At 50.3% G+C, this 27,821-nt stretch overlaps 1 protein-coding gene across 4 annotated transcripts; it reads left to right on the forward strand.

Annotated features, from left to right (window-relative positions):
• Positions 1-228: 228 nt before the first annotated feature.
• On the forward strand, positions 229-27,790 carry LOC107978944. 4 transcript variants are annotated; one of them, XM_035442981.1, is made up of 4 exons: positions 15,962-16,546; positions 16,884-16,976; positions 22,077-22,184; positions 24,877-27,790. In XM_035442981.1, exons 1-4 carry the CDS (start codon positions 16,378-16,380, stop codon positions 25,341-25,343), a joined length of 837 nt encoding a protein of 278 aa, XP_035298872.1. In that variant the 5' UTR covers positions 15,962-16,377; the 3' UTR covers positions 25,344-27,790. The 4 variants fall into 4 exon arrangements, 2 of the variants coding, with proteins under 2 accessions (XP_035298872.1, XP_035298873.1); XM_035442982.1 differs by having other exon boundaries at positions 27,391-27,790; XR_004769422.1 differs by lacking the exons at positions 15,962-16,546; positions 16,884-16,976 and adding an exon at positions 229-3,535.
• The last annotated feature ends 31 nt before the right edge of the window (positions 27,791-27,821 follow it).

The raw sequence follows: 27,821 nt of genomic DNA on the forward strand, positions 1-27,821 counted from the left end.
AGGAGTCAAGGAGGATTCTGGGAAATGTAGTAAAGAAGTGGTGATCGGCAGGAAGTGACATAGCAGGGAGACTCATATATAAACAAGGGCAAGAAGGAAGTGGGCCCCTTCTCTCTTCCTCCAGAGTCACCATGTGATCCCGGTATGAGGACGCCAATGGAAGGCATGCTAAATAAGATAAGTTTTATAAAATATATAGACTTATGATAATTAAGACTGAGCTAACAGATGAGAATCCTAGTAATTGGCCAAGCAGCATTCGTACCTAATAGAAATCTCTGTGTATTATTTGGGGCCCTAACGCAATGAGCAGAACTCAAGCAGGTGGCGGAAAGATTTATCGTAACAGGCAGACACTCAGATGAGGGTCCCATGACCCTTCCCATCCCCTCTGGTCAACAAGCCCAGTGGGGATGATCCTTTTACCACTTGGGGTGGGCTTGGCTGAATTCCTCAAGTTGGCAGTTGCTTGGCCAGGAGGACAGTCGTGGCACGACAGGCTGTCATGAATATGTGTGTACAGATGCCATCTTGAGCTTTGCTTTCAGTCCTTTTAGGTAAATCCCCCAATGAGGAATTACAACGGGATAGTTCCATTTTTAGTTTTGGGGCTCTGCCACACTGTTCGGCAGCTGCTGCATCTTCTTGAATCCCTACAGCCTAAGGGATCCTGTTCTCCTCAGCTTTGCCAACATAGCTCCCCACCATAAGTTTACATTTTAGAAGAAGTTTTAGGCTCACAACCTCCCCGTTGTTAGCGTCTCCCACCAGGCCAGGAGATGTGTTACAAGGAGCATCGTTATCACCAGGCCCTGAGCTCACAGCAGGGACCACGCCTGGCGGTGTGCACTCTGGGAGTCTGGACAAACATAAAATGACACCGTTCCACCACTGTGCTATCAAACAGAGTAGTGTCACTACCTTAAAAACCCTCTCTGCTCAGCCTGCTCACCCCCCACCCTCATCCCAATTCCCGGAAGCCATTATTCTCTTCACTGTCTCAAAGCTTTGATTTTTAGAGACAACCAGAGCTGGAACCATACAGTCTATGCCCTGAGATTGGCTTCTTTCACTTAGCATCATGCAGTTAAGCTTCCTTCGGGTCTTTTCATGGCCTGATAGCTCATTTCCTTTTAGTGCCAAATAATAGTCTATTGTTTGCAGGTACTACAGGCTATTTATCCATTCATCTATTGAAAGGCGGCTATGGATAAAGCCGCCATACACTGGTGTTGCCATGGTTATTGATACAGCTGATTACTATCAGCCCTGCTTTTACGGTTTCCTGTTCATTGTCCAATTTTCCATGTTCCGATTTTTATATCTTTGTGGTTTTAACTAAGCATTTTATCCTATTCTGTCTCATCTCTTTTTGTAGCATGTCGGCTATATGTTTTCATTGTGCACGACAACTAGACACAGCCCGCTGTTCTGATTTACGGGCGTCGCAGGTTCCTCATGGTAATAAAATGTCCAGAGTCTGCCCCCATCTTTCTTTCATCACCATCTATTATGACACGCATGAGCTGTAATCATCAAATGCATTGTCTCTATTATTATTTTGAGCAAACTTTTATCTGTAACAGCAATTAATTAAAAAATACATGTTTTAACCTTCATTTATCCCTTTCCTGATAGTCTTCCTGTCTTTACACTGACCTAAGCCCAGACCAATATAATTTCTCTTCTCTCTAAAAAGCATCTCCCAACGTTTCTTGTAAGGCAGTTTTCCTAGTGACAAATTTCCCCAATTTTTGCTTGCCCGAGAGAGCCTTTTATTTATTATTGTGTGTGTGTGTGCACATGTGCGTGTGTGCATGAGTGTGTGCACTCGCGTATGTGTAGAAGTCAGAGGCCTTCTCTCAGGAGCCAGCTCCTTCCAGAGCGTTTACCTCTCCAGTCACCTCCCACCCTGCCCTCCACTTCCACCAGGCAACTTTTTTGACATTTTGAATATTTTACTTGCTTGTATAGTTTCTGAAGAGAAGTTTGATGTGATTTTTTTTCAAAGAGACAGGTCTCTTGCTCAGGCTGGCTCCAAACTCCTACTTTCCAGGTAGTGGGAGCTACGTGAGTATAACATGGCGAGCTTGGACGTGATTCATAGTTCAGTATTTTCAATTTCTAGTGTTCTTTTTGGCCTAGAGCTCTTGGCTCAGGTGACGCATCTGTTTCTGTTTGTCTCCTTCCCGCATTAGAGGCCTTAGCATAGTAATCATAGTTATTTTAAATCCCTATTTTGATCACCCCAGTGTCCCTTCTGCCTTCAAATCCAGTCGGATGCTTCTTCTATTTCTTCACATTTTACTTTCTGTTCTTCGTGTGGCTTACAGATTTTTTTTTTTCTTAGAAATCTGAGCACAAGGAACTAGGCTGGGCATTGGTGGCACACGCCTTTAATCCCAGCACTCAGGAGGCAGAGGCAGGCGGATTTCTGTGAGTCCGAGGCCAGCCTGGTCTCCAGAGCGAGTGCCAGGATAGGCTGCAAAGCTACAGAGAAACCCTGTCTCTGTCTAGAAAAACAAAACAAAACAAAACAAAAAAAACAAAAAAAGAAATCTGAGCACAAGGAACTAAACAAAAGGGACTACTGTAAAAGGCCTTAACTGGTGGCAGTAGTAAGGTTTGGGGCATGAAGACTGTGGTGCAGTCTTCAGTAGACCTGGAATGTGACCCTCACAGTACTTCTGTTAAAGTTCAATAAATGAATTTGTTGTAAGCAGCCTTAGTATTATTTTGAGTGATAAAATTGGGCCCAAAGTGGCCTCCATATACAGTCAGCTGTAGCCTAGCTTGATGGCAAACAAGGTGTAACCTAACCTTGGTAGCCAAGCAACTGAGTCTCTGCCAGGCAGAGTAGGGAGCCCGCTAGGCCCAGGCTGCAGACTGCAGAATTATACCCAGGAAAGCAAATGCTAAGCTGTAGGGATCAGGGAAAGTCTGGCTGTCACTTCCTGTTTTGCTGGCTATAAATAGAGGTCAGGGAATGGATAGGTATTGGTGGGGGTGAGGGAGCCAGCATTTAAACCAAATTCAGTCAGGGTGCTGCCCAGTTCAACCTGCTTCTTGCTTTAATAAAGTTGATTATACTCCTCGCAGGCTTTTCTTCCATGCCTGCCCTCCCTCCCTCCTTCCCTTCCTCTTAGGTGGGTCAGAAAGGCAGAAAGCTAGAGTCTGGGAGCTCCCTTTCCTCACTCTGGCTCTGTAGAGCAGCTTCTCCTGTGGCTGCTTTGGCTTAGAGAGCCCTGTGTGTGTGAAAATGGCTACTTTCTCCTTCCCACAGCAAGAGCCATGGGATGCTTTCTCTACTCTACACTTTAAGAAGCTAATAGAGCTAAAATCACAAACGTCCTCTAAATTGGGCCTACAGAGCTTTTAACTCTCAGACTTGTCCACGATGAGCCTTGTTAGTGGATGAAGGGCTCTGCAGCGCTGCTAGCCATTGTCTGCTCTCTGGGGCTGTGGTTGCCTGGTTCACCTCTTGTCTCCCTTCTTCAGGGCCACGCTGTGCACTTACTTCTCTGATGGATGGCAGGTGAGTTGTTTGGCACTGTTCTTGTGTGGATGGAGAGACAAGTTCTGAAATCCTTCCTGAAAGATATGGAAAGGAGCATCTATCCCTTTACATTTTAAAAACCATGTCCATTTTAAATGTTCATAAGAGTGAACGGATCCTATAGTGAATCCCCCGGGCCATCGGCTTCAGTGTTTACAAATGCTCCCCAGCTCTTGTTTCATCCGTTCCCTCTGCTGTGCACACTTTTTATTTTTAACAAATGTAGTTTATTCTCTGACCAACAATTTCACTTCTAGGAATTTACCTTAGAGATAGAGACTGTGAGAGTGGAATGACTTATGTCTAAGGTTATTTATTGCACAACTGTTTGCAGCAAGAAGATATTGGAAACAATATGAGCCTGCTATATGACCACCAGCAGAGGCCTGGCTAAACACACCCAGGCAGTGGGTGACTGTCCAGATGTGGGAACAGCTGGGGAGCCACGCTGTGCACAGAAATGTGTTATGAGGAAAACAAATAAAACCAGGCTAGAAAATGCACCTAGAATACTTCCTTCCTGGGGAAGAGTGGGAAAGAGTGACACAAATGTGTTTTCTTGTGGGTGCACACAATGCTTCTGGAAGGATAAACAGGAAACAGATGAGGCCAACTGCCTGTGCTGGTGCCCCGCGCACTGTAGCCAGGCAGTTGGTGTTTTCTTGTTGGTGTTTTCTTGTGAGTAAAGACTCTCATGTGGCACTATCATCTTTGTGACTCTAAATTTCCATATCTAACTTATCTTTTATCATAACTAAAGGAAAACTATAATTGTACCTATCTGTCTTTAACTCCATCAAAGACCCCAGAAGGATATGAAATTACCTAAGTAAACAGGAAGGACATTGTAAGCACTCTAGAAATGACAGAGATGTCTCACTGCCTGGACAATCTCCCAAAGTTCTTTGGTAACATTGGAGCATCCATCTTCAGCCTACAGGCCATAGTGTGTTTGGCAGACTTCTCAGTGAGGCAGGAAATTTGAAACTGTCTGCCTGTATTGGCAGTTTGTCAGTCATTTTTCTGTGTCCTGCGGAGTGTCTGGCAGACTCTTCCATGAAGCAGGAACCCTGAAGGACTGTTCCATCTTGTTTTGGCAAGTTCAGCAGTCATTTTCCTGTAGGTCCTGCATGTCACGCCTTAGCCTCCCCAGTGCTAAGGCTATAAAACGAGAGCCGTCATGTCTGCCCAAACAAGCTCTTTCACCTTTTGACTTTGAGTTGTGGGGCTGCATGACCTGGTGACAGACAATTGACACCCCCCCCTTTATTTTTGTGTTTTTGAGACAGGGTTTCTCTGTGTAGCTTTGGAGCCTATCCTGGAACTCACTCCAGACCAGGCCTTGAACTCACAGAGATCCGCTTGCCTCTGCCTCCCCAGTGCTGGGATTAAAGGTGTGCACCACCAACGCCCGGCAAATGAACTTTTCTTAAAGAAAGGCAGCTGGCATGGGGGGAATGGGAGATGTGTGCAGCGTCTGTGCCCTGGACTAACTTCCCTTTCTGAGGAGGCAGGTGGCCCACCCCTTTCACAGACAGAGACTCTGGGCTCCGGGAAGGGAGGAAGAAGCATCCATGCAGAGCCTGTGGGCGCCGGTTCTCAGCCCCGGAGCACACAGGGTCTGAGTCCTGGCATCCCAGCGTCGAGCAGACCAGAACCAGGGTCCTGGGCGAACACCGAGCCTCCAAGTCCTCCGTGAGGGCCAGAGCAACCGCAGCTTCCCGTTCCTCCTCTGGGGGCAGATCCCAGCTCCCTCTCTCACCTCACAATCCAGCGGAGTTTAGGTAGAAAAACCGCAGAGAAGCCGTAACACCCGGTTTATCCCTTGAAATGCAATCAAGCTGAAGGAAAGAATTAATTTTTAATTCCATCTTAATTACTCAGAGAAATAATCTATTGGCAGAGCCTGGCCCCGGGACGCCAGGCCTGATCCCTGCCCGCTGCCGCCAGCACCTGAGGCATACTCCGGGCAGAGATGGGGCGGGCGGGGCTGGCCGCTGGCACTCCCGCACAGGACTCCTTTGCAGAGGAGACTCGGGAGCTGTCTCACGTGGTCTTCCTGCAGCAATCGAAAAGCCACGGGCAGTGTTACTTGGAGATTTACTGCGGGGCAGATATACCAGGCCATTTGTCAACCTGGGTGGAGAGCATGAGACTGAGTCTTCCTTCCCTTTGCGCTAAGCAAACAGTTGTGTACCTACTATGCATGGGCCCACCCGGGACTCTGATTGTAGCCTGGGATGCAGGGACCGAGGGATCAGGCCTCGGAGCTCAGGAAGTCGACACTCTGATTGGGGGAGAAAAAGGAAAACAACAAGCAAAGGTAGGGCAAGGCTACTGTGGTGAGCCACCTAAGACCACACACTGTGAATGGGCAAGGCTTGCCAGTAGGACACAGGGAGCCAGAGGTAGAAGCCCAGAAAGAACACATTTTAGGGGCTGAAGTCTGGGGAGAGCACTCCATCTCAGGGACACGGTAAGTGCAAAGATCCTGAGGCAGGGCCCAGGGATCATTTCTTAGACGGGAAGAGCAGTGTGGCTGTAGATAAGCCAAAGAGAGACTTTATCCGTCATCCTTGTACCAGAGGAAGACACTGAATGCCCACACATACACATAGTAGGTGCTCAATATGTGTAAGCTGAAGAAACAGTGCCCCCTGAATCGATGGCATTTGAGAATCTGCTTCCTGTCGTCCTGTCCCTTCCCTGCTGCCAAGGAAATTCAGACACTTGCTAATGTCCAGGAAGCCGCCCTCTGCCAGCCCTCACCAACACTGTTTTGGTGTGCTAACAACTCTTAATGAATATCCTAATGACTCACTAAAAATGGCATCATTAGTTTGAGAACAGAACAGTCTGCAGACACCAGTGTCCAAAACAACCAGGCGCCCAGCCAGGAACCAGCCACTGCCCCCTTCCAGCCCTGCTGGACAGGCCCACCCTCCCCCACAAGCAAGCAAGCCGAGCCCAGTTTTAGCCTCTGTCTCCCCGGGTTTCCTTCTCGGTTGCTTCTTTACTACTGTTACTACAGCTCAAGGGTGGAGAAAAAGGACAAAACAGAATGGGAAGGTAGGAGGGGCTGGGATGGGAGGGGGGAGGGAAGGGGGGAGGGCAAGCTTTGCACAGAGAGAAGGTAAGGCCATAGCTGGAGGCTGGCCAGGAACTTGAAATGCTAACATGTTGGATGCAGGTTCCATAAAGGAGGCCTGAGGCTAAATTCGACTTGAGTATATTTTATTTGCCCTACACAGCAGTTAAAAATTTTTAATCAGCTTTCTGCATTAAATTGTTCACGTAAAATTGTGCTTGATCAGCTTCTCCCGAGAAGCCAGGAGCTCTGGCTTCCTGGGCCCACATTCTGAAGCAGCAGCCACTGGTCTGGGGGCTGGGTAATGAAACACCCTGAGTCAGTCCCACCCCCACCCCAAGTTCTCCAGATCTGGAGGCCAAGACTTCACTGTTAATATCCATTGTCAATTTGATTGGGTTTAGACTCACCATGGAAACACAGCTCCCGGTGTGTCTCTATGAGAGCATTTCCAGAAAAGTTCAACTTGAAGCTGTAAGAAGAATCCTGAATGGAGGGTGGGGGCAGCATTGAGGGCGTCCTGGGATGAATAAAAGGGAGGTGTGCTGAGGTGTGATTCCTGACTGATCCGAATGTCACCATCTGCTTCACACCCCCTGTGGCCATAACTTCTCCGCCATGATGAACTGGAACTTCAAGCCAAAATAAGCCCTGGCTCTCTTGAGTTATTTCTCATGGGATACTTTGTTACAGCAAAGAGAAGAGTAACTCTGTGAGTAACGTACACCGGTATGGGGACCTGAGTTTAGATCCCCCAGCACCCATGTCACAGCTGGGCACAGCTGGGCAGTCCCTGAGCCAGGGAGGAAGAGATGTCTGTGTTCCTGAAACTCATTAGCCTGACAGCTTAGCCTAACCAAGAGATACATGTTCACCTAGAGACCCGGGAGCAATTGACAAGACAATTGTTGACCTCTGACCTCCACACACTCACTGCATGCACAGGTGTATACCGCTTTCATGGACATGTATGTAACTACACACAGAGAGAAGGAAAAAGTAATGAATACAGAATCCAGGATGGCCTTCAACTTCTCAGTCTCCTGCTCCTGCCTTCCGAGGGCAGGTGTCACAGGTGTGAATCACCATGACTGGCTGGGCAGCTGACAATTTTTATGGAGACTCAAGAAACAATTAATGTATTTCTCTGAATCCCTCTTTCTCAAAAATAAACAAAATATTGAGAATGGAATAATGGGAGGGAGCTAATTATTTTTTTAAAAAGGTAGAGGTGACTCCTGGGTGTTTGATATGCAAGTGAGGACTTCTGCCTTGGAGGACCCCAATCAGGGGTGAATGTGTGTGTGAGTGTAGTGTCTGTGAGTGTGTGTGTGTGTGAGAGAGAGAGTGTGTGCATATGTGTGTGAGTGTGTGTGTGTGTGAGAGAGAGAGTGTGTGTATTGTGTGTGTGAGTGTGTGTGAGGAGTGTGTGTGTGTGTTTGAAGTAGGACTCTGTCCCCTTCTGCTTCTATTTGCTTCCTGGCCATGACTTCTTGTCACAGTGACTTTGGTCACAGTGACCTTCTCTTGCCACAGTGACTTTTTTTGTCACGGTGACCTCTTGCCATGGTGACATGTCTTTGCCACAAGCTCAGTTAGTCATGGATTGAAAACCTCTGGACTGTAAGGTGAAATGAACCTTCCTTCTTAGTAAGGTGGTGGCCCCAGGTGCATGTTCTAGTAGGGAAAGCTGACTACACTAGCAGAGATTGGCGTGCTGCGGCCTCAAGTCAAGCAATGCCGGCAGGCACCCAGCACTGGCCTGGCATGGTCTCCTTCAGCTGCTGTCCCAGTGTGAAGCATCAGGCCGGAGTACCCCTGCCTCTTAGTTAGGGAGAGCCAAAAAAGCCAGCATCTCTGCTCTCCTCAAGCCTTCAAGGCCCACCCACATTAAGGAGCACCAGCTCCTTGACTCAGCCCCCAATTCAAATGCTGACCTTGTCCCCAAAATGTGCACACCGAAAAGCCCAGACAATACGTGACCCTGTGGCCCAGTCAAGTTGGCACACGAAACCAGCCATCATCTTGCCCTGGAGGTTCCTGAGGGCATGCAGCCCCAGTGGTATCTTTTTGGGCTTCTGGCTCCCAGGACTAAGAAGGAATAAATGTCTGCTAATCTAAGCCTCAAAGTGTGTGAGGTTTGCTGTGGCTGTGAGGGGGAAGTTGCATGTGTTCCTGTCACCTACTGCCGTCCCCCTGAGGGGTCTGTGTGCATGGTGCTGCTGTGCCCTGTGCCCTTCCTCTTCCCTTTTCACTTAGTGTTTCTTGAATACCTTCTTTCTCACAGACACTGCTCTGCGGCCTTCTTTAGGCTTGGGCTGTATTCCGTCTTGTGCATGCCCCACTGATGTGTATATTCCACCCAGGATGGAAGACGCTGTGGTTGTTCCCAATATTTTACAGTCACAGGCCAGGCTTCAGAGGGCACCTTCTCCCACACACCTGTGGGGCGAATTGCCCCCATGAAACTGCTTCCTCAGAGAGCATGTGCCTATCACATGGCTAAAGGCATTGCCAAGTTGACCTCTGAGCTTATGCTGCAAGTCCCTTTTAGAAAGTACATTTTTTTTCTCATTATAAAAGTAATCTTTTAGTGGAATTCTTAAGTGTGATTTGATTACACCTTGTAACCAAAATCTTTTCTAGCAGAACATAGTCAATGGGAAAATAGCATCAATTACCTGAAATTTTCTTGCCAGCCTTGTCCTGATTGCCCTTCTCCTGCTAAATGGGGGTTCTTATACTCTGTCTGTTTTTGCTCCAGGTGGCCACTGTTGGGGATTCAGAGGCAGGGCTCGGGGACAGGGCTCTTTGAGCCAGGACAGCCCTGTGAAAAGAAGGGTCCCGCCTCTGCCCCAGGCCAGTGACTAATCCCTGACGCCCACCTCTCTCAGGCGTGTGAAGAGAAGAAGGTGGAACCTTCTCCCTGTGAACTGTCTGATAATTAATGTCAGGTACTCAGGGTATCCTTTGAGCTAGGGCAGAGTCCCTGGCTTTCTAGAGTGCCATCAACTCCTATCCCATGCCTATGGGCTCTGGTCTCCTCTTCCCTTAGTCCTGAACTGGCTGCCAGGCTGCCAGAACCATGGCTTCCTCTTTGGTGCTCCCACCTCTAACTGCTCCTCCTCCCTTAGCTTCTGCAGGAAGAGTTGCAAAGGCTACAGAGAAAGGTAAAACCTACCCAGACCTCAGAACTCTGAAACCATCATACAGTTCCTTCTCTTGGCTATGGCTTCCCCAAGTTCCTCCTTCTTGAATGGCTTCCTTCCTCTTCCCTGCCAGCCTGGACCTAGGCCTCTTTCTGTTTATAACAAGCTGTGTGGAGAGTTTCATCTCTTTGCGCATCTTAATGTGTAATTTACCCGGTACCAAATCTGCTCACAAATTTGCTGGCTCCCCCAGCAGTGCTCACACCTGGGCACTCCTCCCTTCTGGGTCTCAGTAAGCCCTGAGTCCTATCCCAATCCTTCTCGAGTCTACAGCTCATTTCCGGCGTTACTACCCCTGCCCTGGCCAATGCTTCCTCACCACCTGGCCCTTTCCAGTGACACCTCTTGCCACCACATGCAAGGCACTGTGACAGGCAGATCTAATTATGCCAAGAACTCCATGTGTTCTTACAGTGAAGACATAGGAGGAAGAAACTAGAAGGCTGTGGAGGGCCTGGTTGTTATGAGTTGACTCCCCAAAAAGGCATACTGGAGTGCTAACCCCCAGGACCTCAGAACATGACCCTATTTGGAGACAAGGTCTTTACAGAGGCAGTCAAGTACAAATGAAGTCATTAAATGGGTCTCTGACCTGATGGGATTGATATCCATACACAGAGGGGAAGGTTGGACACGGAACACAGGTAAAGGGCAAGTAATGGAAAGACACCAGGCCAGGACTCTGGAAAGACCTGGAACTCCTGCTCCCTCCCAACCCTCAGAGGGAGCCAGCCCTGCTGACATTTGACCTTGGCCTTGTAACCTTCACAACAGCCTACTGCTGAATAAATCCAGCTTGCAGTGCTGTGTTCCCAGGCAGCTCTGTGACAGTAATAAAACTGGGGAAGAAACCCCAAACAAATGCCAGCACTCCAGGAGTAAATGACAACTCAGGAAATCAAAGAGCCAAGGACAGAGTCCAGGCGTGAGCTGGCTGCCACTGTGAGCCTTTAAGGAACCTGGCCACCTAAATGTTCCATAGCCTTTTAAACACAAACAAAACCCAAGTTGGAGGGACAGAATTAGCCTGAAGGCTGTTACCTTGATCCCTTTGCAGCAGGGATTAACAAGGTACAGGGAGCCCATGGCTCAAATGTGCTGGGGGCCACAATTATAATAAAGTTTTATTGGGACATAGCCATGCTCACTTACTGATGCACTGACTGGAGGATTTTCACCCATAAGGGCAGCACTGAGAAGATGCTATATGAAAAGTCTGAGGATTTCACTGCCTTGTCCTTTGTAGGAAAAACAATTGCTAATCCTAGCTCATGGCTAAATCTGGTTCCTCCGTGGACAGGAAGAGAGGCCTTAGTCACAAGGGTCATCCCCATCAACCTTCTGTGCCCCATCCTGTTACTTGTGTTTTCATTCCCAGTGCTCACAAACGCTCTTCTCCAGAAGACTAAACCCCCTCAGTTTCCAGGATGGTCGGCCCACACAGGGACAAGAATGTTCCACACCATCCAGTCGACTCCTGGAGGCTATGTCCACCTGTTTGCCCAGTGAATTCCATCTTGGTTGTCAGGCCCCAGCTTCCATGCTGTCTCCGCCTTCGTATAGCATCCACTATAGGCCCTGTGAAGTCCCCATTCCACCCTTGTTGCTAGACTGCACCCCTGGGAGACTGCAAGCATCGAGACAGCAGGCAAGTCTCAGCTCAGTCTGAGCCTTACAAAAGCCACCTATGGGCTGGGCCAAGACAAGAAGAGTCCACTGGAAGAGGAGGGGTGAGGCAGCAGAGACAGTGTGGCCCGGTGCCTGCATGGCGCTGGAGCACCCCACAGCCTTCCCTGGGCCCCCAGAAGGGAGTCAAGCCCCTGACACACTCTCCTGCTGGAGCTGAAAGCTGCTCGCCCACAGTGCGCAGCCGTGGTGTCTGCCTGTTGCAAACCCCAGGACAAGAGCCGAGCATGGAGCTGCCCCTGCGGCTGCAATACGCTCTCGCCCATCCTTCCTGGGATGCTCACTCACTCACTCATTCACTCATCCATCTAAAGAACTCAGGAAAGAACAGTGTCTAGGACAGTGGGGAAAATAGGTGTGACGAAGCTGAGGCCCCTGGACCTGGACCATGCCCGGCTTCGCTCTGCCTGACATCATCCTTGCTCTGACCTGACACAGAGTGTGTTTCCTTAGCTCTTGGCTTTGGCCCACAGGAGCTGCTTTGGCCAACCGTAGATAGGTGGAAGCGATAAACCTGAAGCCAACCTCATGAGGGACCACGTGTTTTCTTGTACACTTGACCTTCTCTGGGATGGGTCCACCCTACTGGCCCAGTGTCTCGGGAAGATGAGGGACTGGGGAAGTCAGGCCACCCAGGCAATCCACAGTAAGATAAGGCATTGCATCTGAGACCCACAGAATTCAACTGACACAGCCCGACCTGACCCTTATCCTTAGTGGGGAGACTTAGTTTATACTAATGGCTTCCAAGCCGGTGGCACAGTAGTCCCTTCTCACCTGAGACCCCATGGCCCACAAGCCTGAAACTGTATTACATACATGTTCCCCTTCTTCCTGTGAAGCCCCCCAGTGTCGTGCCCTGCCCATCCTGGCCCTCAGACTTTGTGCCCTGGTGACCCTCATCTTCTTATGTTTTGAATTTGTTGTGACTGAAAACGCTCTGGGTCTGGAACTTCTCGTTTAATGTATTTGGCTCGAAGCTCCTGTGAGTATCTGAAACCACGGCTAGCTATGGAGTACTGCCTTAAGTGGGTGTTGTAATTCTCAAGCTACAGCAACAACCAGAAGCGAATCCCGCGTCATTCTCGCTGCCCTGCTCTCTGCCTTCTTTTCTCTCTTGCTCTGAGCCCCAGGCGAGGAGCCCGACCTCTTTGAACTCCAGGCTCCCTGGTCCCCTGGCTTATTTATGTTTAGGATGAGCCTGAGGCTGCCATCCTTGGGCGGGGCAGGGATCTCCTCCCTGATTCTCCTTGTCTGGGTGGTATTTCTCACACCAGCACCTGCCAAGTGGCTGTCACTGCTGTGTCTCTTCCAGCTCTGTCACATTGCTCCTTCCCTTTCCCAAGTAGGGTGGCAGTGGCATCCGGTGTGGTGTCTTCACAGTGTTTCCACATGCCTATGACTTCCCTCCTAGTCTAGCCTGCATGCCTGTGCGAAGGCCCCCTTCGTTGGCCTCCCTCAGGATCTCAGCTCCGTGTCTTCCTGTCTGTCACAGGGTGTGGTTGTTTAAAAACGTCTCTAAAGTTGCCATCTGAACTCTATAGGATGCAGGGACATTTCCACTCAGTAATGGCCTTGAGTGAGTCCCCTGGCCCCCTTAACAACTTGTTTGCTCACCCCTGGAAGGGTGGCAATGAGCATGGCTTCCAAGTAGATTTGGGGAGCAAAGGGGCTGCTACATGTTACAGCTACAAGTTCTGAGCATACTCCCACATGGCCCCAAGGTTTTTAGGACAGTGCAGCATGAGAACAGACAAGGCTTCCGATGACCCCAGGAAGCATCAAACAGCAAGAATGTTTGGAGCTGGAGAAGGAAGCAGGCAGGAGAGAGCCCCCAAGATATTTGGACTGTGGCTTCAGTGCTTCTGGAAGAGGTTTGCTGTCCTTGTTAGTTTTTATTGCCAACATGACACAGCCCAAAGTCACCTGGGGAGAGGAAATCTCGGTTGAAGAATTGCTTCAACTAGACTGGTCTGTGGGGCATTTTCTTAATGCAGGAGGGCCCAGCCCACTGAGGGTAACATCATCTCTAGGCAAGTGGGTCTTGGCTGTGTAAGAAAGGTAGTTGAGTATGAGCCAGTGAGAGAGTCAGCAAACAGCATCCTTCATGGATCCCGCCCCCAGGTTCCTGCCCTGATTTCGCTCAGTGATGGACTGTGACCTGAAAGCATAGACAAATAAATTCTTTCCTCTCCAAGTTGCTTTTGGTCTGAGCACTTTATCACAGCAACAGAGAGCAACCTAGAACAGTAGTTGTTGAGAGCTTGTGGGCAGGGAAATGGCAGCTTGCCTGACAGAGACAGACAGACAGACAGACAGACAGACAGACAGACAGACAGACAGAGATGTCAGCAACTTCCTTTAGAGGAATTTCAAAGCAGTCTGTGTCTTGTTTCCCTTCTACACAAATGGGAAACAGAGATAAACAGAGCTCTACAGTCAGTGTGTTGACTTTGGCCTTGGTTCTCTCCCTGAGTGACATGCCTCTAACTGGATGCCCTGCCAGCCATGCTCAGGAGCTCAGAGCCAGCAGGGCTGCCATGTTGGATGTGTGGGTGAGGGTACCATACTGGAGGCTATGGCATGAACTACCTGGAGCTGTGTGGGACTCGGCAAGGCACCGGAACAGAACAGGTGGGTATGAGGCCCCTGAGGCAGGGCCCCTGCTCTGCCTAGATGTCCCATTCGCTGTGGCCCTCGGCGTGGAGGTAGGATGCTCATCTGTCCTCTTGGTTCTGCCCGCTGAAGGTGCCTTCTGTTTTTTCCACATGTGAGGGAAAAAAAAAATCTGAGTCATTGCACAAAACTGAGCAGAGCCTAATGTGGCAGCTTAGAGTTACAGAGTATACCAAAGGAGCAAAATAAAAGCTCCATCTGTTTACCCCACATATTAGTCTGCTCATACAAGGAGGCCAGTCTCTCTTGGTTGTGCTTTTGTTATGTTGTTTACTGAAACATTCATTTATGACTTTGGCATCTTATTAAATATAATTAGTTTCTATTTTTTGTTTTGTTTTGTTTATTTTTTGAGACAAGGTCTTTCTGTGTAGCGCAGAAGGAATTCTTGGTCCTGCTGTTTCTATCTCTTTTCACCTCCAGGTGCTCGCCAGGCTTACAGGCTAATGCCACACCTGTTATTCTCTCTCTGCCTCCCTCCCTCCCTCCCTCCTTCCCTCCCTGTCTCTCTCTCTCTCCCCCCCCTTTTTTTATTAGAGGTCTTACTGCATAGACCTGGCTGTCCTGGAACTTGCTATGTAGACCAGGCTGGTCTTGAACTCACAGAGCTTTGCCTGCCTCTGCCTCTGCCTCCTGAGTGCTGAGACTAAGAGCCTGCACCACCGTACCCAGTGTATCATCATTGTTTCCTGAGACAATTTCCATATTAGTTAGTACTTCCTGGTTCACAACAATCCGAAGGCCAGTTTGCGGCTGGAGCTAGCACAGCCGGTCAACAGTGCTCGACGTGCAAGAATCAGGCCCTAAGCTTGATCCCCAGAATTCAGGTGAAAGTGGCCAGGCACAGTGGCTCAAGTGTACCAACCAAGGGGGTAGAAATGGCAGGGCCAGTGAAAGCCCCGTCACTGAGCCTAGGCCGGCGAGAGACTGTGTCTCCAATAACAAGCGAGGGCCCTGTGACGCCTAACCTTGCCACCACCTTTGCCTGGGTCTCTTATCAACTGGAATGCCAACGGCTGGGCACTCCTGTGAGGGGGCTTCTTGATCAGGTTCTCTGAGGCAGGGAGACCCCTTCTCAGTGTGGTGCCACCTTCTGAGATGACAACTGGTTGAAAGGACTCTGAAGAAGGAAGCTTGCTTTTTGTCAGTTTGCTGTCACTCTTGCTGCCAAGCCCCCACTCTGCTGCTGCTGCACTCCTTTGCTGGTATTAGAACTGCTTCTGTGGTGACCCGGGAAGGCTGAAAGGCCGAAGCTGCCCTGGGATCTCCCAGGCCTTCAGTGTGGGTCTGGGATTGTGGAGACGGCCTGCCTTGTGGACTGAGAAACTACCAGATTCCCCTCTGCTCCACTGTGAGACAGCCACTGGGCCATGCCTATAAGCCAATCTAATAAACCTCCTTTTAGTTTATATGCTTACATTTATATGTTACATGCACATACATGTGCATTGTATTTGTTTATGCATATATGAGCATGTCTGTATATGCATGTGTATATGCATGTATGTTTGTATATATGTGTGTTCGTATACATGTATTTGTATATATGTGTGCTCGTATACATGTATGTTTGTATATATGTATGCTCGTATACATGTGTTTGTATATATGTATGCTCGTATACATGTATGTTTGTATATATGTATGCTCATATACATGTATGTTTGTATATATCTATGTTTGTATATATGCATGCTTGTATATGTGTATGCTCATATTTATGTATGTTCATATATGCATGCTCATGTATATGTATGTTCATATATATGCATGCCTTCCATCAGTTCTGTTTCTCTGGAGATCCCTGATGAATACAGCTCCTGAGGAATGACAGCCAAGGTGGACCCCTGGCCTCCACATGCACACCTGTCACCCTAACACATATGGATCCCACACATTTACATATATATTCAAAAAAATAAAAATAAAAGAAATAAAGAAGCTCCATTTTGACTGACTCAAGGAACAATGGGATTGAAACTAGAGGGATGGCTCAGGGGACTGGGGTTCAGCTCCCAGCAATCACACTGGCAGTTCGTAATCACCTGTGACTCCAGCTCCAGGGGATCTGCTATCCCTTTTGGCCTCCTGGAACACCCACACACATGTTGTGCATAAACAGATAAGCAGACACACACATTCTTAAAAATATTTTTAAGAGAATGAGCAAGAAAACTTTGGCAGCCATCGCTCCATGGTGGTCCTTGGTAACTCTAGATTTATATCCTACAGGCTCAACAACCCCAGATGAAATGAGGGACTTGGTTTTCAGGATGACATGCTCATCCTGGCCGTGTCAGAGATGGCACGCTGTGTGTGACCAAGCCTTAGGTAGGTCCCATGTCCATACACGCCCCCTCCGCCCCCACGGAGATCCAGTGGCGAGGTAGGGATGTTTGCTGGAACCAACGGGAAAGCAGAAAGCAGTGTATACACACTCCTTTTTTGTTCATTCCAACAGTCCCAGGGTGACAGGCCACAGAATCTTCAAACCCAGCAAAAAGACCTAGCTCTTTGCTTTGTAGACAGACTAAACTCAGACCCAGGCAGGTTCAGGGGTCCTCATTAGGAAGACATGGAGAGAGTCAGTGACAGAAAGTACGGGGTGTCAGGTGGGGTGAAACTGTGGAGTAATTGAGGGATAACGATATTCATTTCCCGACTTCAGGTTTGGCTACATCTAGCTGCTCGGCAGCCATCAGGAAGCTGTGTGTGCCTGCCGCAGGCTCGGGCACCTCTGCCTTGCTATCATTCCCAAACGGTGAGCCCCTCTGGCCTTGCGCCTCTGGCCAGCAGCTCCAGTGGGAAGAACAGGCCCTCTTCCTGCTGATTTCTCTTTTATTGGGCTTTGAGTTCCCCATACAGTCTTGAACTGCCCTGGTATCCAGGGTGATAAGAACAACACTAGCCAATCCTGAGGTGTGTGTGTCCCTCCCCCAGGGACCAGTATCTTCAGAAGCTCAAGGACTAGCGAGGGGAAGGCGTAGTCCACAGAGAGGGACATGTTTGTAGGGAAAAACAACAGATGTCCCTACTAGGAGCTGGGGGTGTGCAGTCCCAAGCTGCGCAGAGACAAACGCTGGCTCGGTTGGGTGTGGATGCCCGGATCGAGATTCTCGGGACTAGGCTCAACATAGGTTAATAGGCTTTTATTCGGGGAGAAGACACTTACATAGGAAACAGATGACTGCAGCAAGTCCCTGCTCCAAGGATCCACACAGGCTGCTCTCTGTGACCTGACCGGAAGCAAGAGAGAGCCACCTGTCCTGACCCCAGACCTAAACCATCACATTACATCTGCACCTGTGACCGCGCCCATTTGGCAGCCTGGATTCAGGGGTAGGATGGCAGAGACCCTCCCCAGAAGGGGTGCCTACCCCTGACAGATGTGCAGAGCTTGTTACCCTTCTGTAGGGGCATCTTCAAAATCCCCCAAACTGGCTCCCTAAGAGTAGCTGTTGCCAGAGAGCCCACACTGACAGAGCTTTGCTGTGGGATGGCACCACCAGGAAAAGGAAAAAGACACAATGTTTTAATTGAGGCCAGCACTCTGTCTTTTGTGTTCACTGGGCCTAGCTTGGACCCAGTCTACAAGAAATATGCATATTGGGGGCAGGACTTGACAGAAATGGCTCTTTTGATCTGATCTGGTCTTGGACTGGGTGACCTTCATTCACTTAGTGACCAAGTCTCTCTGAGTCTCCAGGCTCCTCATCTGTCAAGTGAGGAGGGTGGAGTGCCTGGTCCCCAAGGCCACAATGGGCTCTAGCATCCATTAGATAGTCTTCTCTATGAAGGGGATCCCGGCTCCAGCACCAAACCTCCCTCCCATCCCTTGCTCCCTGGACTCCAGCTCTAGGCTGTGGGTCTCTCTCAGTGCCCTGGAAGGGGCCATCCGGGCCTGGGCCAAGGGCAGAGGTGCCTTCAGCATGGTAATTACTGTAAGAGTGGAGTTTAAGCTCTTGGCTTTATAGGGTAGAGTCCTCTGTCAGCAGAAAGCCGAGGTCTCCCCGAGTGAGAGCTAATTTCCTCCGTGGCTCGTTTCCCTTCCCCGCCGTCATTTTTCCTCAGCTGCTTTATGGCTGTGGAGCCATTTGGAGCAGCGGGCAGTGGCAGTAGCTTCATGCCCAGCAATAGGAAACCCCCTACATGCCTGCATTGGGACCCAAGGGTGGCTGGGGCCTCCCATGGGCAGTGACCTTGTGAACTCTGCCAGCTCCAGCTGTTCCCTACCAGGCCCCTGGTACTTCCTGGACAGGCTTGCAAGGAAAGAATGTAATTAAATGATGGTCAGGTCAGTCCATGCTGTCTTGAACGCCTTGATTAGCAGCCATAGACTTTGCCTTTGGCTCAAAGCGGCAAGACAAGGGGAGGGAACAAGCCGGGTGCCATCGGTCTTGAGGTGGACACCCTCACAGGCACAGCAAAATGGAGTCCCCCTCAGAGGCCATAGTCTCCTGTAGAGACTGTACACCAGTAGCTTTTGAGAAAGTGCTGCCCGAACTCCAGGCATCAGCGGAGTGTGACTGGGGTTGGTCAGATCAGTGGTGCAGCTGGTAGAGTCGGGGCTGGACGTAAGCTCACTGAGCCTCTGTTGAGTCAAGCCTCAGAACCTCAGTTCTTTCAGAACTGCAGGAGGGTCCTGAAGAAGACCGAAATGCACAGGCTAAGCACCGTGCACAGGAGGGCATGTGGGGTTGCCTCTCCCCCCCCCCCAGCTCTGTTGGCGGAGGCAGGGACAAAGTTGTCCTCTGGATTCCAGCAGCAGATTCTGCTCAGCCTTGAGTGAACAGTGGCCCCCTCTTAGCACACCTCCTTTCGGCCCTGGGTCCCTTTGAGACTTCATTATGTTATTCTGTTGCCTAGCAATGGACACCCAGGATCCTACAAATGTGGCATGAGATCAAAAGGGAGAGTCGGGAATCAGGAGGGCAGCACTCTTCTGAAGGCCGTGGGTGGCAGAAGGCCTGCTGCCAGGCAAACGTCGCAAGGAGCACCAGAGAGGAGGGGAAGATGGGCTTGGTGGTCATTTCTCTGGACCAGAGAAATGGTGGCTCTTTGGAGTTGAGTTAGCCCCGCGTCCATTCAAGACTCACGAGTTCCATAGAGCTCTTACATGTGTCTCTTGGAGTTCTGACTTTTCCAGGATCTATGTTCTCCGATGTGCAGGATGAGGACCGGGAGGTAGGAACAAGTTTAGGAGGTACCCAGAATGCCATCATGTAGCGGGGAGGTCACTCCTATTGGATTCTAACACTTTCGACTGACTGCCTTAGGAGTCTTGGTCTGGGCTGGCATTTCTTTAAAGCCTTACAACACTTGCCCATTTGGCAAAAAGAGATCAGCCTCAGCCCAGCCCCGGCACGTTCTGCAGCGCCAGGCATTTGCTCGGATTTCATCGCATTGCTTTGTTTTGTGGCATTTGTTTTAACAGTTGTCTTCTATTTATGGCTCGTGATATTGGCTTTCCACTTACGGCAGTGATAAAAAAGCTTCTTTTTACATTTTATTTCTTTAGGTTTTTTAAAGGTGGCTGATGGGAAGAGAAATACTTAAGTAACACGAGTAGGGTGGATAAGGACTGTGACTGTGATGGCATGACTTGAAGGATGTGAGTTTAAGAAATGTTCATTGCAGGGGCGTGACACTGTTGCCAGCCACTGGGCTGAGTCCTGAGTTAGCAAAACCAGGCATACAAACCCCTGTCCTGACAGAGCCGGCAGTATAGCAAAGTCCAGAAGCTGGAACAACTCAGAGGATGCTGATGGGTCCATGGTGGTTAGCAGTTTGGAGAAGCAGGAAGCAGGAAGCAGGAAGCAGGAATGGCCAGCGCTGAGCCTAAAGCAGAGACAAAGAGCAGAAGCACAGCTCCAAAGAATGGGCTGTGCTGCCAGCCCCTCCTGGTGGAGGCTGGTTTTGGAGGCTCCCTGTTGGAGGCTGTGCACAGTGGGACGCACCCCCCACTTTTAAAGCAGCCTCTGCACAGTGATGCGGGGTCCCAGACCTTAATTGGCACCCAGCGCTGCACAGCTGCCACCCCATGCCAGGAGGTCAGGACTCCCTGGAGGTGCACCAGCTGCCTCTGAACTCACTTTCTGAGCCATCAAAGTGTCAACAGTGTGGTGACAAGTGTACTTTAGTGTTTCAGTTCTTTGAAAATTGGCCATCTATCTGTGGTCCTTCTACAGCCTGGTAGGAAAGGCTAGGGAACCTCCTGGGTAGGAAAGCCAGAAGCTGGCTGCCTGGCTGGCTGATTTTGGAGGCTTTCTTTGTTCTTTCTTAAAAAATTGAGAGAGAGAGAGAGAGAGAGAGAGAGAGAGAGAGAGAGAGAGAGACAGCCTTATGTGTGCAAGTACCCACAGAGGCTAGATGAGGGTGTCAGCTCTCCTGGAGCTGAAGTTACAGGTGGTTTAAGCCACTCAGCTCTCAATCTACAAGCCAGCTCTTCAGCCCCTCCTTCCCTTTTGTTCTTTTGAGCTTTGGTCAGCTCTAATCTGAAATGGGAATAACATGTTGAATGAGGTCACAGCATTGGCTTGGCCCATGCGACTGGCTAATGATAAATGGCATCTTGTTCTTCTATGGCCTTAGCCTTGCCTTACCGGGAACACTTCCATGTCCCTTCTCCAGGAAGGGGGCTCAGGAGATAAACAGGAAGCACAGAAGTCCATTCATTCATTCATTCATTCATTCATTCATTCATTCATGCAATAAGTCCTTCCTGCCCAGCTCTGTGCCAGGCACTATTCCCATCGATGGGCACTATGCAAGCCGAGATGCGGTCATCCGGATATGTCAGCAGACCAATTGTGAGACTCCGCCAGTAACAGAGGACACTCAGGGATCCAGTGACAGAAGAGATGACACTGGGATGTCCACAAAGATTAGAGCCCGGGAAAACATTCCGAAATTCCCTACGGGAAGGCAGCTGTAGGAGAGAGGCAGTCTGGCTAATGTAACAGGTGAATGTGGACTTGGCTGGGTGATGAAGCCTGCAGTTCCTCTGTTGCGGGGCCCCATGGCAGGCCAGGCTAGCCCTCTGCTGCTGCACGGCCTCCAGAGGGCTGTGTCTGTGCTCAGACATAAGGGCAGGAACATTGGCTGGATCTCTCTCCCTGAATCCCAGCCTCCCTCAGCCCTGTGTTGGGAGAAGTCCTTATGGCTAGGATGAAGGAAGGGGTGCGGTGGGGGAGCAAGTGTGTTTGCTGGCGCCAGAATCACAGCAGAAGCCAGGGCTGGAAAGTTTCCCAAGTATTTAGAAATTAAAATAATAAAAAGAAAGCTGAGCATATGGAGGTTGTAAAGTGCCGTCCATCTCAAAGAAGGGACAAACTTCTTCAGAGTGCCCAGGGGAGCAGTCAGGGCGTGTGCACAGCGTACGTGTATACCCTGGGTTTCCAGCGCACCTCAGGGGCCGATGTACTGCTCCAGCTCTGCTGGCCTAAGAGGCAGGGTGAGAATCTCTTAAAGCGTGTGTTGTGGAGAAGAGAGTGAAGGTCTGGCGTTCCAACCTTCCTTCAGAAGAACACCAGACCTCCATAGTCCAGGAAATATGCACCCCTTAGCTCAAATCTGAACTGGCTTTAATTCTCCTGACCCTCCTTCTACCCACGTAGCCACCTCCGGAGCAGGTATTTGAGGACTGTCCCTTAGAAGCCTCCAAATCTAGCTTCTTCTCACCATGTGTTTCTCCTGCCTCCAGCACAGCCTTCTCGCTCGGCCAGCAGCAGCCACTCCTACCTGGTCCCTGGGTGACCCTGCCCACACCTCACCCACCTTACCATGGCCATCAGCCAGCCTCGCGTGATTCAGGGGCTGCTTGCTCCCAACCTCACTGTTTTTCCTTCTGCCCATCAAGCAGGCCGACATCATCTCGGCTCCCGGTCTTGTGCGCGTGATTCCTTCTGGTACTCTGTCCAGTCTTATGAAGGGCTCTTGATTCAGGTCTCACCCCACAGACAGTCCTCAGGTAAGTCCCCCTTGGCCACCTCACCCAGAAGACCAGCCCTAGTTACCTCTAGCAATGTTTGGTTATTTCTCTCTACTCCGATGCTATGTGAAGTGACTCTGACCTGTCCCCTAATAGGTAAGTTCCACGTGGACAGAACTCAGGGGGCTCTGACAGTGTTCACATAACTGTAATACAGGCTGAGTCATCTGTCCCCTTAGCATGACTTGAGGACACTCAGTCCCGACGGCTACTGGTGCTGGGTTCAGAGCCCTCCAGGGAGCTCTCAGTGCCTCTCCCTTCACCCAAGGTACTTAGTTTTCTCTGTGTCAGCAGCCCCGCTGGTACTAGTTAGCTGAAAGCTATAGACGTCAGGGAAGAGGAGAGGCAGTCGTCCTGTGGGCTCCTACTGCTGAGGGGACCAGGGCAGCTCACTGTCTCTGAAGGCTCTTGAGTACCTTGGCTTGGAGGGGCAGAGGTAGCAGGTATCAGTGTGGGGGAGGGGTCATACAAGAGGTGGGGTTCCTCCTTGCAGCCCCTCCCCTCAGCCCTGCCTCCCCTCCCCTCTCCACTGTTCTGCTGTGCTCTGGCCCCCACAAGATGGATTTTCCTGGCTGTGCCAATCTTGCGGCCACCTGTTCGCGCTGTGCTGGAGCCAGCACAGTGGCCCTGCTTCAAACCCAGAGCAGCTGGGAGAGCGGTTGCCAAGCCTCGTTGTCCCCCCTATTCTCCTCCTTTGTTGCAGCTCTGGCTTCAAGTCATCCTGTCACCTGCTGGCAGCTGAGCAGCCCCTTGCTTCTGTGCCACAACCCCAGGTCCTCATGACAGGGTTAGGGTGAGGGTCACTTGGCCCTCACCACCTAGCCCCTACACAAGCACGTGTACACAAATGCACGTGTACACACACACATGGATACACACGCACACAAACACATACAAGCATGTGTGCACACAGGAATACACACAAGAACATGAAAGCATGTGTATGCACATGTGTGCAGGCACACATAAAATCATGTGAGAAGGTGATACATGCATGCACACACAGATACAGGTAAATGCACCCACATAACCATTTGACAACATATATGTGCACACATGGATGTGTTTACACATGTATACATCCATGTGTGAACACACAAGAACTATCATCCAAAAGTATATAGGTACATATGAGCGAGCATGCATGCATGAACACATAAGCAGGTGCACAATGAGGACATATGACTGTGTATACATAGGCACATACACATTCAAATGTGCCCACATACATTCATGTCCAATACACATGTACATGTATGCACAGATACACGAACATAAGTCATCCACAAACATGTACATACATGCACACAAATTCACATACATACATACTCACTGACACAAATATACACATGTGCCAATGCACAATGAAAACCACAGATGCTCGTGACAAGCTCGCATGCAGGCACACACAGATATGCAAACATGCACATACACATGCTTGCATAGGGATTCATGTCCACACAGGCATACACCTCATACATCAATGCATACACACTGATAAATGCATACATGCATACTCACAAAGGACACACATGTGTACACATGAATGCTTGCACATATATGTGTGCACACACACATATGTACACTGTGGACATGTACTAATGCATGCTCATACATGCATGTCCCAGGTATATGCATCCTATATGAGTATACACACATATACATCCATGGGTTCATGCAAAGACATCTTCACAGATGCATGCACACACATGCACAAACACACATGCACAACACACATGAATACACATATGTGCATGCAAAAACATGTGCACACACAAAGGCACACGTGTTCATAAATGTACACGTGTGCATACGCACACAACCACATGGCACACATATCCCTGAGCACACACCTGTGCATATGCATACACCTCTGCACACAGAATACATCCGTGCACACACAGGCTCCGTGACCTTGACATTGGATTCCTCAGCTGCCCCCAGCTAAGTGTGTGCCAGCTTAACCCACAATGTCACTGTGAAGAACAAACGGAGGGCCAGCGACTAAACTCCTTTGGGAACAGGCAGGGATATAATTAGACTCTTGCGTGGGCTGGAGAAATGCAAACTGTGAAGTGCTGTGAGGCCCAGGAGCTGCTTTTGCTGGGTTCTCGCGTGTGTAAGCCTGGCCTCCGGAGAAGGAGGCAGGCTGAGTTTGTCTCTGAACCGCTGGCTCCAGCCGAGGAGCATGTGACGGCTGAGAGACAGACACATGAGAAGATCGAGCAAGACAGGAAGACAGACAAATAAACACAGATAAAATAGCCTGCAAGGCGAAGGTTCTCCTGATGGGAACCGACAAGGCTGCCAGACAGCCAGGTTCCTGTAGCTCTGGGGCTTGCCCCTCCTCTAGCAGGTCCCTTCCAGGGCCTCCGCCTCTCCTCTCCTGCCACCCTTAGGCGTGTACTCATATGCATCTGGGCCTGTGGACACACACTCACAGGCACAGTGGGGCAGGACAGGGCAGGGAGCAGGGCCTGAGTTGGGAGAAAGGATCTTCTTGGAGCACAGTCCAGGAGAGCGGGGCTGCACAACTCCATGGAGATAGCGAGAAGCAGCGGGGCATCTCCAAAGGTTGCTAATCCCTGGGGATGAGTCAGCAAGTGAAGGCTGTGGAGGTGTGGGAGAACCATACAGTGTCCACAGAAGCCTGTCCATACTGCGTCCACAGAAGCCTGTCTATACAGCGTCCACAGAAGCCTGTCCATACTGCGTCCACAGAAGCCTGTCTATACAGCGTCCACAGAAGCCTGTCCATACAGTGTCCACAGAAGCCTGCCCATACAGCGTCCACAGAAGCCTGCCCATACAGCGTCCACAGAAGCCTGTCCATACTGTGTCCACAGAAGCCTGTCCATACAGCGTCCACAGAAGCCTGTCCATACTGCGTCCACAGAAGCCTGTCTATACAGCGTCCACAGAAGCCTGTCCATACTGTGTCCACAGAAGCCTGTCCATACAGCGTCCACAGAAGCCTGTCCATACAGCGTCCACAGAAGCCTGTCCATACAGCGTCCACAGAAGCCTGTCCATACAGCATCCACAGAAGCCTGTCCATACAGCGTCCACAGAAGGCTGTCCATACTGCTTTCCTGGGTGCTCAGAGCTGCTCCCAGGCACCTGCAGCTGAACAGCTAGCCTGGGGGCACAGGGTGGACTCTGGGTTCCTGGTACACATCCTCCCACAGCCACCACATGGTTCTTTCTAGAATGAATTCAATTTGTCTATGCCCCATCTGCTGCCCCCTTCCACGGCGTCCCGTGACACCTGTAATGAAGTGAAGTGTTAGCGTGGCTTTCGCGGGCCCAGAGGCTTATCCCTTCCTCGTTTCCAACCTGGAGCTCCACTGCGCCTCCCGCTCAGCCGTGTTCCACAGCAGCCTGTGGTTCCTTCCTGTGTGGTTCCACCACAGGCCTCTTGCACTTACAGTAATGACCCTGACTTCGGCTCCATCCAAGTTACAAGCCCCCAGTTTTCATCATTACGAGGCAACAGCTGGACAGATGGGTTAGGGTGCCAATCAGACTGCATGCCTTTGCTGGCTCCCCATGGCTCTCGGGCTGAGCCCAGACTCTCCTTCTCCACCTCCAGAACTCTGGAGATCTGGGTCCCCTGACATCTCTCAAATTCTGCCCCCACCCCCTCCCACCAGCTCCACACGCTCCACACGCTCCACCAAAGCCTGGCCTTGGCTTTCATAACAGCCTGAGCTGGATCCCCACAAGCTGAGCTGCCCTGCACTTGCTATCTCCCCTCCCCCCTGGTGTTTTTCCCCAGGGTCTCTGTGTCCGCTGAAGCAGCAGACTTTCTCAAACGTTCCCTTCATGCCATCTTTCCACTTTCTCTCTCTCTTATCTTCTTTACAATCGAGAATTCGTTTATACTTCTCATCCACCCTGTTGCCTGTCTCCACTGGAACACTGTTCCAAGAAGACAGACTCCACAGCCAGCACCAGGCGTGGCGTCAGGGGCAGGTGATAATGCAGGCTGAGTAACCCTTATCAGAAATACTTGGAACCACAAGTGTTTGAGATTTTGGAATTTCTTCTCCTAGTTTGGATTATTTGAACAGGTATAATGAGCTGTCTTGGGGTTAGACCCAAGACTAAACATGGGATTCATTTACATTTGCCTATGCACCTGATACACAGAGCCTGAAGGTAATCTTATGCCATATTTTAAATAATTTTGCACATGAAACAAAGTTTCATGGCACAGAATTTTCACGGTGTGGTCATGTTAGTGGGTGAAAAGTTTGGCATTTGGGAGCATTTCAGACTTCATGCTCAGGCTGCTCAACCAGGACTTGAGTGAACAAAGAGAGTGATGAACAGATGGGTGGGTGTCGGCTTGGGAGAGAGGGTAGGTGGTGTGCTTGTGGCTGTGTGTAGCGGGAGTGGACAGGGCTCTGTTGGAGATGTGACCCGCCCAAGAGTACACAGGTCGCCGAGGCAGCAGGCTGGGCTGAGCCCGTCTGCCTCCTCCCATCTTCATTCTCCTGCTTTTGTGTCTTTTCCTTTGTGAGTAAACATGTTATTCCTTTCAGACTAGAAATTGACTTGAGAATCTGACAGCTGATAGCACCCCAGACTCCACTGCCACACTGTAGCCTCAGTGTGATCTGCTCTGGTTGCTTAACTCACTTGACTTCTGACCCCCTTAAACTAGCCTTTAGAAGGCTGGCGAAACCCTGCCTGTCCTTGCGGTCCTGTCAGCAGGGTCACCTGCATGGTTGCCAGAGCTGAGGGATCTCCATGAGTCCCTCTTGCCTGACAAGATGCCAGGCACCTTTGCCCTCCCAGAATCCCCCAGAGAGGAGATCACTGGGGTCTGCCCCTCCAGCACGGGTCTTTGAGGGGAGAAGAGGAATCTGGAGTTTTGAGGACTGTGTTTGAGCTGAGCTGCATGGGGGGGGGGGGTGCTGTGAGGGTAGAATCGGGCGTCCCCAGTGACATCCTTGCACACGAGCAGGCGTCTGTGAACCTTGGTGCTGTCTGAATGGTAGCACTAGAGAGGGAAGGGACCCTGCTGCGGCCTTGCCTGGCTCTGATCACTGAGCACTAGACAGAAAGCGAGGAGCACTAGCAGGGAGGAGGAACTGAGTAGAGGGGAGGCCTGGCATCAGGCCCCAGACCATTCTACCATGAGGCCCTCAGGGCAAAGGAGGCTCTTCCCCTCTTCCAGAAAGTTCCATCTTGGTGAAATCTGATTGAAGAAAACAGCAAGTGTTTCATATCGTCCTTGAGTGATGAGGGGTGGTGGGAGCACTCTGAAGAAGGGAGGCAACAGTACGACAACTCCCATCTGGGAAAGCTACCTGGAGAGCTACGTCCACATATGTGCCTGCATGTGGGGAGAGGACCACACACCACCACCCGGGGTCTCCCCATGAGAGCCTGCGGTTGGGCAGATCCCTTCCTCCTCCTCTCCTTCTCCTGCTCTTCCTCTCCCTCCTCCTCTCCCTCCTGCTCTCCCTCTTCCTCTTCCTCTTCTCCTTCTGCTCTTTCTCTAATTCCCCCTCTTCTAACATGAAACAAAGTATTCCAGTTAAGTATGTAAAATTAAAAATTAATTTTAAAAGATACTCACTGAGGAAATGATTTTGAATGTGAGGG

This window comes from Cricetulus griseus, chromosome 3 (genome assembly GCF_003668045.3).
Source record: "Cricetulus griseus strain 17A/GY chromosome 3, alternate assembly CriGri-PICRH-1.0, whole genome shotgun sequence".
NCBI lineage: Eukaryota > Metazoa > Chordata > Mammalia > Rodentia > Cricetidae > Cricetulus > Cricetulus griseus.